Source organism: Saprolegnia diclina (assembly GCF_000281045.1).
Source record: "Saprolegnia diclina VS20 unplaced genomic scaffold supercont1.5, whole genome shotgun sequence".
NCBI classification, from domain to species: Eukaryota; Oomycota; class Saprolegniomycetes; order Saprolegniales; family Saprolegniaceae; genus Saprolegnia; species Saprolegnia diclina.
Window position 1 is genome coordinate 867,080 of NW_008246072.1, and position 13,206 is coordinate 880,285.

A 13,206-nucleotide genomic window follows, 5' to 3' on the forward strand; every position below is an offset into this window, starting at 1 on the left:
CCACATTGCGCCGCTCTCGCGGGGCGCGTGGATTGGCCAAAAGTCAAATCATGACCCGAAACACGCGTTGTGATTCGCGGATAAAAATGGCAGTGGCCAATGGCATCTAGGTTCCAAATTTTGTTCAGAGTGCAGGCTGTTCTCAATCCGCAGTTCGCCCCGTCCGCCCATGGTGCATGTGGTCTCGCCCCGCGGCGCGCCGGCGTCGCCGGCCGCGTCGACCAAGTCGTCGTCGTCCATCAATGGCAGCCAGGGCTCCAAGTCGCACTCGAGCTCCGAAGAGAGCCTCGTGGACGTGGCGCCCGTGATCGACGAGGTGCGCGACGATATCATCTGCGCGATCTTCAACCTGCCCGCGTCCACAATCTTCTACCCTGGTGGGCCTAGCTCAGCATCCACCGCACTGGCTCATGCACGCGCGTAGACTACTCGTGCGCGCTTGTCGCGACGCTCGCCTTCCAAGGTCGCATGTACCCCGCGAACGACAGCGTATGCTTTTACTCGAACTTTCTTGGCAAAGAGACCAAGCTCGTGATCGCATACGAGACGATCACGGAGCTCGCCAAGACGACGACAATGTTTTCCAACGCGTTTTGCCTCAAGACAGCGGCGAGAGAGTACACGTTCACGTCCTTTTGGGGTACCAACCGGTAGGCGTGGCCAGGCGCACGCGATACCAGTGCTGACACAGCCATGTAGGGACCAGTGCTACGACCTGCTGACGTCGCTGCGCAACAAGGCGCTGGGCATTACGATGACAACGATTACAGCACCGCCGTCCGTGGCTAGCCCTACGAGCGAAGTGGCACCAGTTGCGACGCCGCCGTCGCCAGCGGCGCCGGCCCCCACCGATCCTGTGCCAGCACTCGACGCCCCGATTCCAACCATGTCGAGCGATCCGGCGCCCATGAACGACATCATGAAGTACACATTTCCGATACCTGTCGAGACATTTGTTGAGAATTTCTTCACGGACGAACCCATCTTTGGCCTCGTCGAGTTCAACCGGTGCGTCCGCTTGATGGCTCTGGAGGCTCAAGTCCGTGGCTGTAGACGCAAGGGCGCGACGGAGCTCAAGTGCGATCTCTGGAGCGAGCACCCAGACGACGCCAGCTTGGGTACACGAGTGATCGAGTGCATAACTCGATTTGATGCAACAACCGTAGGGCTCACGCGCACGGCCAGCTTTGTCTTGCCGGTCGATGCGCCGATTGGTCCAAAGAGCACTCGTGTCCACGTCGTACGTCCATATCCCTCTCTCTTGCCCCCACGTATGGACAACTAGACCCAAATCCGTCGACCGCTCGACCACGGCGGCTACCTTTTTGACACGTCGACCAAGCTCGCGGACATCCCGTACAGCGACTGCTTCCTCGTCGAAGACCGGTGGATTTTGCGCAAGATCTCAGAGACATCGTGCGAGCTCTGCGTGCAGCTGCGGGTATCGAAGCGGGGGCCATTTGCAGCATACACACATCAAGTCTGTAGGTGGTGTTTCTCAAGAGCACCATGTGGCGGGGCATCATCGAGTCCCGCGCCAAGTCCGAGTGCAAACTCAAGTTGCTCGAGTGGATCGAGATGGCCAACCAAGCCATGTCCACGGACGGGCTCCCGCCGTACCCGCCAGGGTCCCGCCTCCCGTCGCCCCGCAAGCTGCCGTCGCCCAAACGCCCGGTGTCGCCCCGGCGAAAGGCATCGACCAAACCCAAGCCGGCCGCGATCGACGTCAAGCCAGCAACCACCGCCACGACAGTTGCCACCGCCGTCCGCCGCACCGTCGCGCTCAAGCGCAACAACATCATGCCCATCTGTACGTCTCTTGTTCGCTGGAGCACAAGGGCGCATGTGCGATATATGCTAGTGTTTCCATGGCTCGTCGTCATCTTCCTCGCCGTATACGTCTACCGCGTCCACAGCACGCTCTCGACGATGGAAGCCACGATGGAGAGCCAACAGCGCGTCCTCGAGCAGCTCGTCCAGACACTCGGCCAGGTGCAGTCGTCGCTCGGCGCCAAGGCGATGCCAATCGAGATCCCTGATAGCGTATACGGGCGACCTGGTACAGGGATCCATGCTTCCGGTATCACACTTCAATAACATCGTGCTTCATTGTCTCGCGATCCGTTCATATGCTTTGCACGGGCGGCTCTCGTGGGTTGGGACGAGCGGGCGTAGGCGCATATGCCATCGGTCATTAGTGGTACCGACGACGGCTCTGCGTGCGGAACCTACCCCTACGTGTGCTTTGTCACCTGAACTAGATGGTCGATGTTAGAATACTCTTGAGGCTCAAGCGTTCGTAGTGGTAGGCGGCAGCAACGAAGCCTCGAGCTGCTGGAGTAGTCTCCTACATACGACCTATTGCATCATATGTCGACATGACCAGGCCTACGTTGCATCGGCCACGTTGGCGGCCGCTTCTGTCGCCAACACGCTTGTTCGCGGCGGCGCTGGCGACGACGGTGTGAGCTTGGCCCTACACCGGTCAGTACGTGCCTATGAATACGTTGCGTACTTGGTACTGGCGATCGACGACGCGAGGTGCGTGTGCGTGGCCTCGAGGGCGGAGAGCTGCTTGGCAAACGTACTTGGCATCATCGCGCGTCGTCGCACCTCGATGCGGTTCATCATCTACGACATCATATTCTGCTCTTGGCACTGGCGTCGAGGCATGCCAAACCTCGTGCGAGGCCGTAAAGTCCGAGTCGATAGCGTCGGCAAACTGCTCAATGTCAGCAAGCCGCTTCCGCATGTCGTCAAGCTGCTGCTTCATCGACGAGAAGCGCGCAAGTCCGACCGGTGCCTCGCTCGCTAGCGATGGCGTCTCACCCTCAACACTCGCCTCGCTTCTCGTCGTGTCGATCGGTGGTGCATCGGGCGCCGGTGGCGAGGCCGCCGTCGGTGCGGATCCCTCAGAGGGGCCCTCGACAGCGGTGACAGCCTCATAGGCGACAGCGAGTGTGTCGCGCGATGCCACAACCGGTGTCGGCGTCGACGGTGCTATATCCATAACGCGCAGGTACGTGGGTGCGGGCTGCTTGGACTGCAGCTGCACAAACACAGGGAACGGCGGCGGCTTTTTGACGGCAATGGGCTCGATAAAGCTCGTCGCTTCGGTCTGTGTACTGTCCACGTCAACGTCGTGACGCTCCGTGTTGGTCGCCGTCTCCTGCACCAAACGCGTCGGTGGCTCGACGATGTCCTCGGCCTTTGCTGTTTGACTGCTGGCATCTTGGATCGGTGTCGCATCGGAAACTGCAGTCGGGAGGACGACGCGCGCACTACGCACATGCGGCTCAAACGTCTTTGGCCGTAACGGGACGCTGGTCATGCTTGCGGCCTTCCGCAGGAGCTTGAGATGGGCGGTCGACGGATCGTGGCCGCTAAATGTGAGCGGCTGCACGAGGGGCGGCGGCGGCACCATCGTGCGGGCGCGCTCGAGTGACCGAGGCACCGCGGCTGGCTCTCTACACCGCATGCATTGCTTCTCACACAGTGGCTATGGTGAAGACGCACCGAAGTTTGGCCTTTTGCAGCTGTAGAAGCTGGAGCACATTACGGGACGATTGCTTGGACGAGATGGGGGCTTGTGCAATGGCTTCGTTTTGTGGGCAACTCGGCGCTGCTTCGGAAGACGGTGGTCTCCCCAACGTCGAGCGCGAGCGCTTGGCAAGCGTCGCGGGTGGCGTCGGGAGTGCGGTGTCGGAACGCAGCTTCAAGAGCACGCGGGGAATTGCAGTCGAGTGGACTTGGGTTGCAGTGGTTGTCTGCGGCACCGCGTCGGTCGCGGTCGCCTGGCAGCTTGTCGCGATCGGCGGTGGTCTACTCGCTTGAACCAGTGTCTTGGTGGTGGCAACGACGTGGTGGGCGAGCGCGGTCTCCTGCGCGTGCAGCAGCTCGAGGACTTCCAAGCGCGAGATCGCATCCGAGTAGCTCTGCACGTCGTCGGCGCGATCTTCGATTATCGTGACGCGGCTCGGGCTGCTGTCGAGTCCCATTTGCTGGCACAGATGCCAAAAGAGCGCGTCGCCACGAACCAGTCGCAGGGCGCCACCAACTGCCCCAAGCTGTCGCTCGAGAAGCGCTTGTTTGGTTTCTACGTAGTTGGACCCGATGCGAAGGTTGACTTCAGCTACGAGACGCTGCTCGCGCTTCGTCAGGCGTGTGGGAGCTATCGAGGATGCTCGGAGGTAGGCCAGAGCATGCGCCGTCTCCAACGGCGTCGACGTCCAAGAGAGGCTTTCGTGCAGCGCCGCCAGCTGCACGCTTCGACTGTCGGCGACCGAGAGGCCAAAGATGTGGCAGTTCACTCGAACGACGTGCCAAATGCCACCCGGGAGCTTGGCGCGCAGCGAAATCGCGGCGGCGTCTCGCGCCACAGCAGCCCACACCGTCCACACGACCGTCCGCGCAATCGTCGCCGCACATGGTGCATAGGTGGATGGCGCCGACGTTGTCAGGCCCAGCAGCGGCAAACTCGGTTGCAACAGCTTGGCCACATGGTACAGCGGCGGCGCGCCTGTTCCGAGCAGCGCAAAGAGACAGGGCAGCCCGTGGTCGCTGGCCGCCAAGTGCGCGCGCACGGCATGGAGGCGCCGGACGACAAAGGCAGTCGCAGCCGCCTCGCGCGCACTGGCCACCGCAACACACGCACACTTGGTCGTATCCACCCGATAGGCAGCAAGGAACGGCGACGCAGTGTGCAGACCGTCGACGTCGGCGATCGCGCCGGTGACGTCAAGGTCCGAGAGCACTGGCAGTGTCCGGTACACGTGCAGGACGGTCGCCATGTACCGTGCGCAGACGACAAGGTGGAGCGAAGACCGCTCGGCGCAGAGGTCGCGGAGAAACGACTCAGTGCTCGCTGTTGTGAACGTTGCGCCCATCTGAAGTACGAAATGACACAGCGCTTCGAGCTTCGCCACGAGTTGAAGCGCTGCGGGGCGGGACCACTGGGCGACGGGGGGCAGCTCGGCCCACAAGGTCAGGGCCATGAGATGCCGCCCGAGCAGCATGTGGGGTGTGAGCCCCAAGTAGTGCAATGCAAGGACACAGCCGAGTGCTTGCAGGTACGCAACATCGTGGGGCTGTTGCCGGAGCCAGGCCACGTCGGCGAGGCGACATGCAGCCGCGACGTCATAGCTACCAAGCGCTCTTGTGTGCGCCGGGTCGACATCCAAGGTCGCGAGGTACGCGGCAACGGCGGGCGCGTACGGCAGCGGGCGTCTCGGCGCTCGCAGCTGCTCAAAGAGGTTGGCGTAGTTGGGCGCCCAGTGGTCCGCTGGCGGTGCATCCCGAAGCAGGTTGGCGAGTCGGTCAATGCAGTCCAAGGGCGCATGAAGCGCCACGTGGAAGAGGAAGAAGACGAGACTTCGGATCGAAAAGCAAGTGACACGCGGGTGCAGCGTGTGCACCGCGACGGCAACGAGCTTGGGCAGCAAGTGTTCTCTTTGCGTCGCCATGCAAAGGGAGCTGGACACTAGGAAGGCGTCGAGGGCCGCATTGACGTCGGCGGGTGGGCCCTTGAGAAAGGCCGAGACAAAAGCGGGTTGCGCGGGCGTCGGGGCCGAGTTGCACAGTGGCGATGACGATGGCGCCGGTGGTGGCGGCGCGACCTGAAGCGCATACAACCGTATGCTCGTAGCAGAGTGCACGAGGAGCTTGGCGCGGTCGCTGTCGCCAAACACCGAAAACTACCATGTGGTTGCTTCATGAACTTTTGATTCGCTGATTCAGCACGTACATGTAGATCCGGTGGCATGGAGGTCGCCAGAATGAGAAGTGGCGCTTTGATCCCCGTACCCGCGTGGCCGTGCACGACGTAGATAGAGCCTATTGCCTCTTTCTGTCAGTACAAGAAATGGCGGCGACGGGTACCTTGCGCCGTCGAGACCACGAGATGCGGCAGACGCGGGTGCCACGCGGTCGCCATGATGGTCTCGGGCGTGGCATACGTCACTTCGTGGTCGGTGGCGATCGAAGCAAAGACGACGGTGGACGGCGCAACGACGATGGCGAGGCATTGGCTCGGTCCGTGCAAGGCCACTGACAAGACACTCGTTGACGCCGACGGCCGCGACAGCGAGCGCACTCGCGTGTCGAAAACGATACTACCGTCGTCGTCGTCGCACATGTAGGTCGTGTGCACGTCGAGCGCGACTGCTTGCAGCGCTACGTGGCCGACGGCAAAGACAGACCCGAGGAGACGCGAGTGCAATGGCGCGGCCCATGACGTCCCACATGCCACAGGCAGCGAGATGCTCGACCACGCGGAGGGCTCGACGCTTGCTTGCTTACCTAAAGATCGTACGCGCCATCGCACGGCAGCGCTGTGGTCGGAGGCGAGCAGGACGACGGTCGCGCCAGTAGGTGAGATGGCTGCGACAAGAAAGGGCTGCTGTAGCGATGACGGGATCGCCTCGACGAGCATGGTGTCAGCGCCAGCGTTATAGAGCGCGAGAGAAGCGTCGCCGGCCAGCTGTAGAAGAATGTACTCGTTCGTGCTGCAAAGGAGCCGGCTTCCATGTACGTCGACGTCGGCGCCGTGGCGCCAGAGCGGCGTCGTGGCCTGTGCACTTGGGCGAACCTTATGCCGAAGCACGCACGTCGAGCCAAGAGCGATGAGCTCCATGGTCGCTGGGACATACGTGGCAGCGACAACGTCGTCAACGGCGCTCTGGAACTCGAGCATCGTCCGGCCGCCTCTCCAAGATCCGCCGTCTAATTTCGGCACGTGCCGATTTCAAAGCGCAGCTCAATCCCTTGCAATGGGATGCATGCACACACAAAAGCCGACGGACGCGACTTATCAACTCCGCAAAGAGCACTCGAAGGATGCTAAATGGGTCGGTGCAGGACTGCACCCGGCGTGTTTGATGCCATCACCAAGATGCGGCTTAATATATTTATATGTGGTAAATATGGCGCACGCCATATATAATACAATGGGTCACAGCGATAGCTGTACAGCTTGTCTGGCAATGCGCCGTAGCATTTCGTGGTCGCCCAAAGGTGCTCTATCAATGTGCCAAGTTTGAGCAACTTCATTTTTCCTCGCGATCGACGCCTCTGGTCCGCCTTGGATCGGTGGGCGGGCGCACTGCTGGCACAGGATTGGCTATAATTTCGCAAATTATCAACCAATAAAAGTGGCTCATTTTCAATGAGAGGGTAACCTCGCCAACCCAAATTGCAGCGCGCGTGGTGGCCTGCTGTGCTGTAAGCCTACTACTAGTACAAGTAGATGAACGAGACGTGGGCCGTTGGCTACTAGTACGTGAGATACACTGCCGCCCTCATGGAGCATGCTGCAGCTACTGCTACTGCACCACCTTCCACGATTGTCGTGGTGACTCATCTTGCAGGACATGTAAATTCTCGATGACATCTTGTTCGTCGGCAGTGACACGAGTGGAGACGAAGGTGTCGATGCACATCATAATGATCAACAGACATTTTGTGTATACCTATTCCTTGCTCGTCTCACTGTCTACTACTAACACTGCGTTCTACGCGTGGCTCGTGCGCTGGCGCTTCGGGCTCACGACGTCCGTCTCATCCGACTTGCGCTTCGGGCTCTCGTTCTTCTCAGCCGCGGCCGCCGCCGCTGCCGCGTCGCCAGGCGCTTCCACGTCGCCATACGTCAATGCCCGCTTCTTCTCGGTCGACCCCAAGTGTTTTCGGGCCGCAGGGTTCTTGAGCAACCGGTCGGCGAGGGCTTCGCCGAGGCTCTCGGCCTCAAACCGGTTGCCGGAAATGGTTTCTTCATACGACTCTTGGCCGTCGCGCGAGAGGAGCACCGCCGTGAGCGTGAGCTCGTCGCCGTCGAGCGTCGTGTTGACACCCATCGAGATCTGGCAGCCGCCTTCTAGTGTCCGCAAGAGAGACCGCTCGGCCTTGCAGCATTGCGCCGACTCTTCGTGCTCGATCTTGGCCAGCATCTCGAGCGTCTACCAAAGTTGTGACGTTCAGTGCATCCAATGGATGTCTACCTCGGTGTCGTCGCCCCGGCACTCGACACCAATGCTCCCTTGGCCCACCCCGTAGCCAAAGACAGCCGGATCCAGGAGCTACAGAACGACATGAGAAGGCTGGTTGACACAGCATGGCGAGGCGTCGTACTTGGTCGATACGGTCGCCCAAACCACCGCGACGAAAGCCCGCGGCCGCGACAACAATCGCATCATAATCATCTAGACAGACTGCGTCAGCAACGCTCGTGGTATTGAAAGATAGTGTACCTTCGTCGTCGAGCTTGGCGAGACGCGTCTGGATGTTGCCACGGATCGTCTTGACTTGGACGTGCGGGTAGAGCCTAGCGAAGGCGCCATTGTCAGCATCACATCTTGCACATGTTTGGGGCGTACTTGAGCAAGAGAGCTTCGCGGCGCAGCGAACTGGTGCCAATGATGCTGTCTTTCGGCAGATCATCGAGCGTTGTGATACCCTACGCCACGCCATGAGCGGCTATCGCAACACAGCATGGGCTTTGAACCTTGGCCTTGTGCTTGGGGTGGATGATAACTGCGTCTTCGGGGCTTTCGCGCTCGCAGACCGCGCCAAGGACGAGGCTCTCGGGCAGCATCGTGGGCATGTCCTTGAGCGAATGCACGGCGAAGCTGCTCCGGCCGGCCAAAAGCTCCTTCTACACGCAGCATGCTACAGCGACAAGGCCATGCTACGGCGGCGTACCTCCAAGCTCTTGGTGAAGAGGCCCGTGCCACCCACCTGCGTGAGGTGCTTGTCGAGCACTTGGTCGCCGATCGTGTCCTGGAGCCCGATCTCGAAGGTCACGTCCGGGTAGTGCTTCTGCAGCATCGAGATGACCTCGCGCGTCTGGTACAGCGCGAGGTCGCTCTTCCGCGACGAGACGTACACGGTCTTCGTCGTACTGGCCATCGCGTGCTTGGGTGCCAAAGGTTGAATGGCGAAATCCTGCACCCGGGGGTTTCCCGGAGATGCGACATCCGCACTTATGAGAGCGTACTTAATACAGCATAAGTACGTTTTAGCATCGTACTTGAGCGACACGCGTATACTAGAAACAAGAGCTCAAAGAAGTGCGCCCATCGTGGGGTGCTGGCCTCGTCAACGTTTGGAGTTGATGCCGAGGTCAACCTGCTTATTTTCGGCATTCTCAGAGCGCTGGACCGACGGCTGCGTTCGGTGCCCGAGTTTGCACACGCCGAGGTGGATGAGGACAACATGGTGACAGCATGATGGAGGCACTGGACGACCGGCGATACCACTGCGGCGATACTGAAGCTACGCCCGAATCAAGTAGACTATATTTCTACTAGTTGACGTGGTCAGTAGTTGCTGCCAGCAGTAGCAACGACTCGAGTGGCAACCGTGTCCTGGACGAATGCAACATGCAGCCTCCTGCTACGCTACGGTACCACTCGGCTGTCTCAATGGCGCGTACGGTACATCGCCTGTCGCGCCTAAATGCGGCATTGAGTGCCGAATTTAGAGCTCGTGTCTATGTGGCGCTACGACGCATTTAACCGGATGCTACCGGCGTGACAAATAAGGGTACCGCAGATTGCAGCATGGACCGGCGGGTGCTGGTCAAGGACGACGCGTGCGGCCGGCTCTTGGCACTGCACCTTGAGCAGTCGGGCGACGAGGCTGCGCCACGCCTCATCATACATGCGCATGCCTTCAACCCAGCAACCTCCGTGTTTGCGACGAGCGAAAAACGGGTCGTATGCGATCTGCCGGTACCCAAAGCGACGTACGGCACCTCCGAGCTCTTGGCCGCTGCATTCGTCGACGACGACGGACTTGGCATGCACATGCTCTTTCTCGTACTCTTCTTGCATGCCCACGGCCATGTCGCTCTCGTGCGCGTATCGCCCCATCTGTCGGCGGTGGACGACCTGGCGCTTCTTGAGGTCGCCGCGTGGCACAACCACCGATGCCACGCGCGCCTCGTCGATGGACCACGCATCTTGCTCTACTCGTCGTCGTCCAAAGCCATGCAGCTGCTTGCGTGGAACAGCAACGAGGACGACGGCAAGTTACAGCCGCTCACGGGCGAGATGGCGCTGCCAGCAACGACGCTGGGCATGCCACAATGCCAGCGCATCGGCACGCATCTGCTTCTGCACACTGTTCTACCGTACGACCTGATGGTAGATCCATCGTATCCTCCAACCTCGTGTTCTAGCGACGACGTCCACGTGTGGGAGACGCTTCCGCTGTGGCCGCTGCCCAGCCTTGAGAAACGCGTCAAGCGCGATATACCCGACCTCTCGCCGTGCGCGTACCTCCCAGCGCCGACGACTTCAACGACGACCAGTGTGTACATCCGCAGCAGCGACGACAGTCGGCCGACGCATCTCTTTGTCGGCACGATGGCGCCGTCGCTGGTGGCCTACCGGTACAACTGCGTCGTTGCGAGCTTGCAGCTGCCCGGACCCGCCATCGACATGTACACATATGTGCTACTACACGATCGACGCCCTCTCATCGCGCTGTAGCCAGCAAGCTGCCGTGGACGCGACGCATGGCGTTCTCGCAGTGCTTTGCAACGACGCGCAGCAAACGCTGCTCATTGTCTCGGCGCACGACGATACCCTTACCATGGTACAAGGTACCGCCGGCTTCGATACCCGCCGTCTACATTTGAGTAGAGATTGCGCTGGTCGACCGCGTGTTGATCGCCGACTTCAAGGGCACTGGCCGCGACCAGCTCCTGTGCCTCTCGGAGCAGTCGGTCGACGACATTCTTGGGCGATGGCTGCTCACCGATCTCTCGTACGTCCACACGGGTAGGTTGGAGCTACGTGGTTTGTACTACGAAGGACGAAGCAGCGGCGTGTAGACCCGGCCAAGGACAAGAAGGTGAAAAAGCGCAAAGCCAAAACCAAACTGCACGTGCAACTCGACAAGATGATGCCGCCGGATCGGTCTCAAAAGGTAGATGTCTCGCCAAGTATCTCGACTCATTTTTCCTCGGAGCTTCTCGCGATTGAGCAAGCCATGGTGCACAAGGCGGCGCAGGCGACAGCCGACAACACGCGCCTTGGCCGCTTTGTACGAAGTAGTACCTCTTTGGACAGTAAAACCCATTTGAACCATCTAGGTGGACGAAAAGAAGAGGCTCCTCGAGCTCTTGTACCAGCACTGCGCGCAGACCGTCGATGCCCAGGCGGCGCCAGAGCAAGATGCACCAAAAACAATCGAGTTACTCGCCCTCGAGACGGTGCTGCCAGCAGAGACGCCAGCACCGGCAGCCGTTGTCTCGCTATCGTCCTTGCGGCGGCCGAGTCTGTGGATGCTCAAGCACTGGGAACCCGTGGCTGCGCACCATACCCCGACGTCGATGGTCATCGACGTCGCGCTGACGGTTCTGCACAGAGCCTCGTACGTCCAGCCCTTGGACGGACACAATGGCTCATACGACGTGTGTAGCGATGTGTTGACCGACGTTGCGGTGCACGCCGTGTCGTCGTCGTCGCTTGGAAGTGTCTCTGCCCATCAGCCGAGCGTGGTCCCCGGCGCCGAGTGCAATGTGGTCTTGCAGCTAGCGCTCAGCTACGGCGTCCTTGAGATGGCGTGTGATCTTTGCATTGCCTACACCGATGTCGGCGGTGGCGAGCGCTTGTTTCAGCCACTGGCGCCGCTGGCCATTGGCACCGCCGACCTCCTTCGACTGCGAGCGACGGTACCGCGCCCCGGTAAGCTCGAAGGATACCGGTCGGGTATCCGACTATTTGTGCTTGTAGACATCGTGACGGACCTGATCGTTGTCTCGCCTCACATCGATTTGACGCAAGCCGTGCCAGTGCTGCAAGCGGTGCGTCAAGATGAGTGCCACGCATGATGCACACGACTCGTGTAGGCCATGCCAGAGCGGATTGAAGCGCAGCTGCTCCGCCCGTCGATCGCATCGCTCTGTATGCAAAGTCATAGCCGCATCGAAGCGCGGTTGATGCGAGCGCATCTGATGCAAGCACTGGATGGCTGCACGGTGCTAATGAGCCCGTTTTCGCGGACGCACATGGAGGGTTTGCAGTCGTGTATGCGTGCGTTGCGGAAGGAGCTCGCATTTTTGCAAGGCAGCGCGTCCGTCGACGACCTTCGAAGCGCGCAAATTCAACTCGACGTTGCAATGGGTCATTTGCACAAGGCGCTGACAGAACGCGCAGAGACGAGCGGCGAGACGCGAGATACCTAACTCACTAGATCTATCGCCCACGATGAAGTTCCAACGAGCCGCGACGATCGTGGGACGTGGCAGCATGCTATGTGAATGCTATTGCGCTTTAGAAGGAGGGCAGACACGCGTTGCAAGAGGCTGGTCACCAAGGAGGCGGCGGTGCTAACGTTTGCAGAGTCACAGTTAGGAAAGCAGGGATATCTCGGAGCTAAAGGTCCTTGACGCCGACGACTAATAACAAATCGAAGCATTTGAAATTACATCATCTTTGCATTGCCAGCCTACTTGCACTGGTAGATGGACATGGTGTGGGCCATCAACCGGTGCAAGTCGGCAGCAAGGCAGGTTGGTGAAATGCTGGCGAGAAATGCGCCGTTTTTATTGGTTGATAATTCAAGATAATGCAGCCAATACCGTGCTAGCCCAGCGTTCACCCACCGATCCAAGGCGGATCAGAGGCGCCGATCGCGTTGAAAAATAAAGTTGCTCAAACTTGGCACATTGATAGAGCACCCTTGGGTGACCACGAAATGCTACGGCACATCGCCAGACAAGGCGTACAGCCATCGCTATGTCCCATGGTATAATATATGGCATGCGCCATATTTACCACTTATAGCCATATTTAATTGCATCTTGGTGGGCTGCCTCGCGATCAACACCTGCAATCGAGCGGCCTCGGTACCGAGCCACGCGGTTGCGCTGGAGTATTTTGCACAGACGCCAACAAATGTAAAAGAGAAAAGTGAATGAAAGTGTAATTATGGACTAGTATTATAGCATGATGCAGTTTATCTCTTTTGGTGGTTGACATAGCGCAGCGAGAGAAGCGCGAGGATGCGCCAGAGCAAAATGAAGCCGATGACCGCGAAAAAGTTGGTCCACCGGTCGTCGTAGTTCATCTCGTAGACCTTCTCGACATAGTCCTTGACGCGAATCTGCTTGGTCGGAAACTCAGCAAAGAGGCTCGGCGGAATGCCGGCTTCGGGCATGATCTGGCAACCGAGCTGGGTACCGTCCGTGCACTTGGCAAACGTCTC

The 13,206-nt window shown here is 59.7% G+C and overlaps 5 protein-coding genes across 6 annotated transcripts in view; 2 read left to right on the forward strand and 3 right to left on the reverse strand.

Annotated features, from left to right (window-relative positions):
* Window positions 1–169: 169 nt before the first annotated feature.
* Window positions 170–2,117, forward strand: SDRG_02359 (hypothetical protein; the record flags this gene model as incomplete). The annotated part of the gene is made up of 7 exons (XM_008607942.1): window positions 170–377; window positions 425–650; window positions 700–1,008; window positions 1,054–1,240; window positions 1,286–1,441; window positions 1,489–1,810; window positions 1,862–2,117. 7 exons carry the CDS (start codon window positions 170–172, stop codon window positions 2,095–2,097), a joined length of 1,644 nt encoding a protein of 547 aa, XP_008606164.1. The 3' UTR covers window positions 2,098–2,117.
* Window positions 2,118–2,253: 136 nt separating this feature from the next.
* SDRG_02360 lies at window positions 2,254–6,729 on the reverse strand (the record flags this gene model as incomplete). Of its 2 annotated transcripts, none has more annotated exons than XM_008607943.1 (7): window positions 5,878–6,729; window positions 5,744–5,832; window positions 3,517–5,693; window positions 2,681–3,467; window positions 2,516–2,631; window positions 2,393–2,476; window positions 2,254–2,347 (listed from the first exon to the last, which is right to left on the reverse strand). In XM_008607943.1, the coding sequence occupies exons 1-7, from the start codon at window positions 6,689–6,691 to the stop codon at window positions 2,290–2,292; spliced, it is 4,125 nt and encodes a 1,374-aa protein (XP_008606165.1). In that variant the 5' UTR covers window positions 6,692–6,729. The 2 variants fall into 2 exon arrangements, with proteins under 2 accessions (XP_008606165.1, XP_008606166.1); XM_008607944.1 differs by having other exon boundaries at window positions 2,290–2,347; window positions 5,878–6,691.
* Window positions 6,730–7,425: 696 nt separating this feature from the next.
* SDRG_02361 (porphobilinogen deaminase) lies at window positions 7,426–8,921 on the reverse strand. The gene is made up of 7 exons (XM_008607945.1): window positions 8,692–8,921; window positions 8,495–8,644; window positions 8,367–8,446; window positions 8,241–8,314; window positions 8,122–8,192; window positions 7,992–8,069; window positions 7,426–7,949 (listed from the first exon to the last, which is right to left on the reverse strand). The coding sequence occupies exons 1-7, from the start codon at window positions 8,896–8,898 to the stop codon at window positions 7,509–7,511; spliced, it is 1,101 nt and encodes a 366-aa protein (XP_008606167.1). The 5' UTR covers window positions 8,899–8,921; the 3' UTR covers window positions 7,426–7,508.
* A 617-nt stretch (window positions 8,922–9,538) lies between these two features.
* On the forward strand, window positions 9,539–12,237 carry SDRG_02362 (hypothetical protein). Its single transcript, XM_008607946.1, has 9 exons — window positions 9,539–10,123; window positions 10,172–10,435; window positions 10,485–10,597; window positions 10,638–10,775; window positions 10,829–11,040; window positions 11,090–11,370; window positions 11,419–11,684; window positions 11,733–11,803; window positions 11,849–12,237. The coding sequence occupies exons 1-9, from the start codon at window positions 9,552–9,554 to the stop codon at window positions 12,182–12,184; spliced, it is 2,253 nt and encodes a 750-aa protein (XP_008606168.1). The 5' UTR covers window positions 9,539–9,551; the 3' UTR covers window positions 12,185–12,237.
* A 669-nt stretch (window positions 12,238–12,906) lies between these two features.
* The window catches only part of SDRG_02363 (hypothetical protein), a gene marked incomplete at its 5' end in the record, with an annotated part of 4,101 nt that continues 3,801 nt past the window's right edge, over window positions 12,907–13,206 (reverse strand). The window contains one exon of the mRNA XM_008607947.1: window positions 12,907–13,191. Coding sequence (XP_008606169.1) covers window positions 12,958–13,191 — 234 coding nt within the window. The remainder of the gene's footprint in view (window positions 13,192–13,206) is intronic.

Excerpts from the sequence above, each read along its gene's own strand:
- SDRG_02362 (XM_008607946.1), top strand. The coding sequence starts at position 9,552 with ATGGACCGGCGGGTGCTGGTCAAGGACGACGCGTGCGGCCGGCTCTTG. Across the intron at positions 10,776-10,828 it reads TCTCTCGTACGTCCACACGG|ACCCGGCCAAGGACAAGAAG; the intron begins GTAGGTTGGAGC and ends AGCGGCGTGTAG. Across the intron at positions 11,041-11,089 it reads ACACGCGCCTTGGCCGCTTT|GTGGACGAAAAGAAGAGGCT; the intron begins GTACGAAGTAGT and ends TGAACCATCTAG.
- SDRG_02361 (XM_008607945.1), bottom strand. The coding sequence starts at position 8,898 with ATGGCCAGTACGACGAAGACCGTGTACGTCTCGTCGCGGAAGAGCGAC. Across the intron at positions 8,315-8,366 it reads CGCGAAGCTCTCTTGCTCAA|GCTCTACCCGCACGTCCAAG; the intron begins GTACGCCCCAAA and ends CGCCTTCGCTAG. Across the intron at positions 8,193-8,240 it reads CGCCAAGCTCGACGACGAAG|ATGATTATGATGCGATTGTT; the intron begins GTACACTATCTT and ends CAGTCTGTCTAG.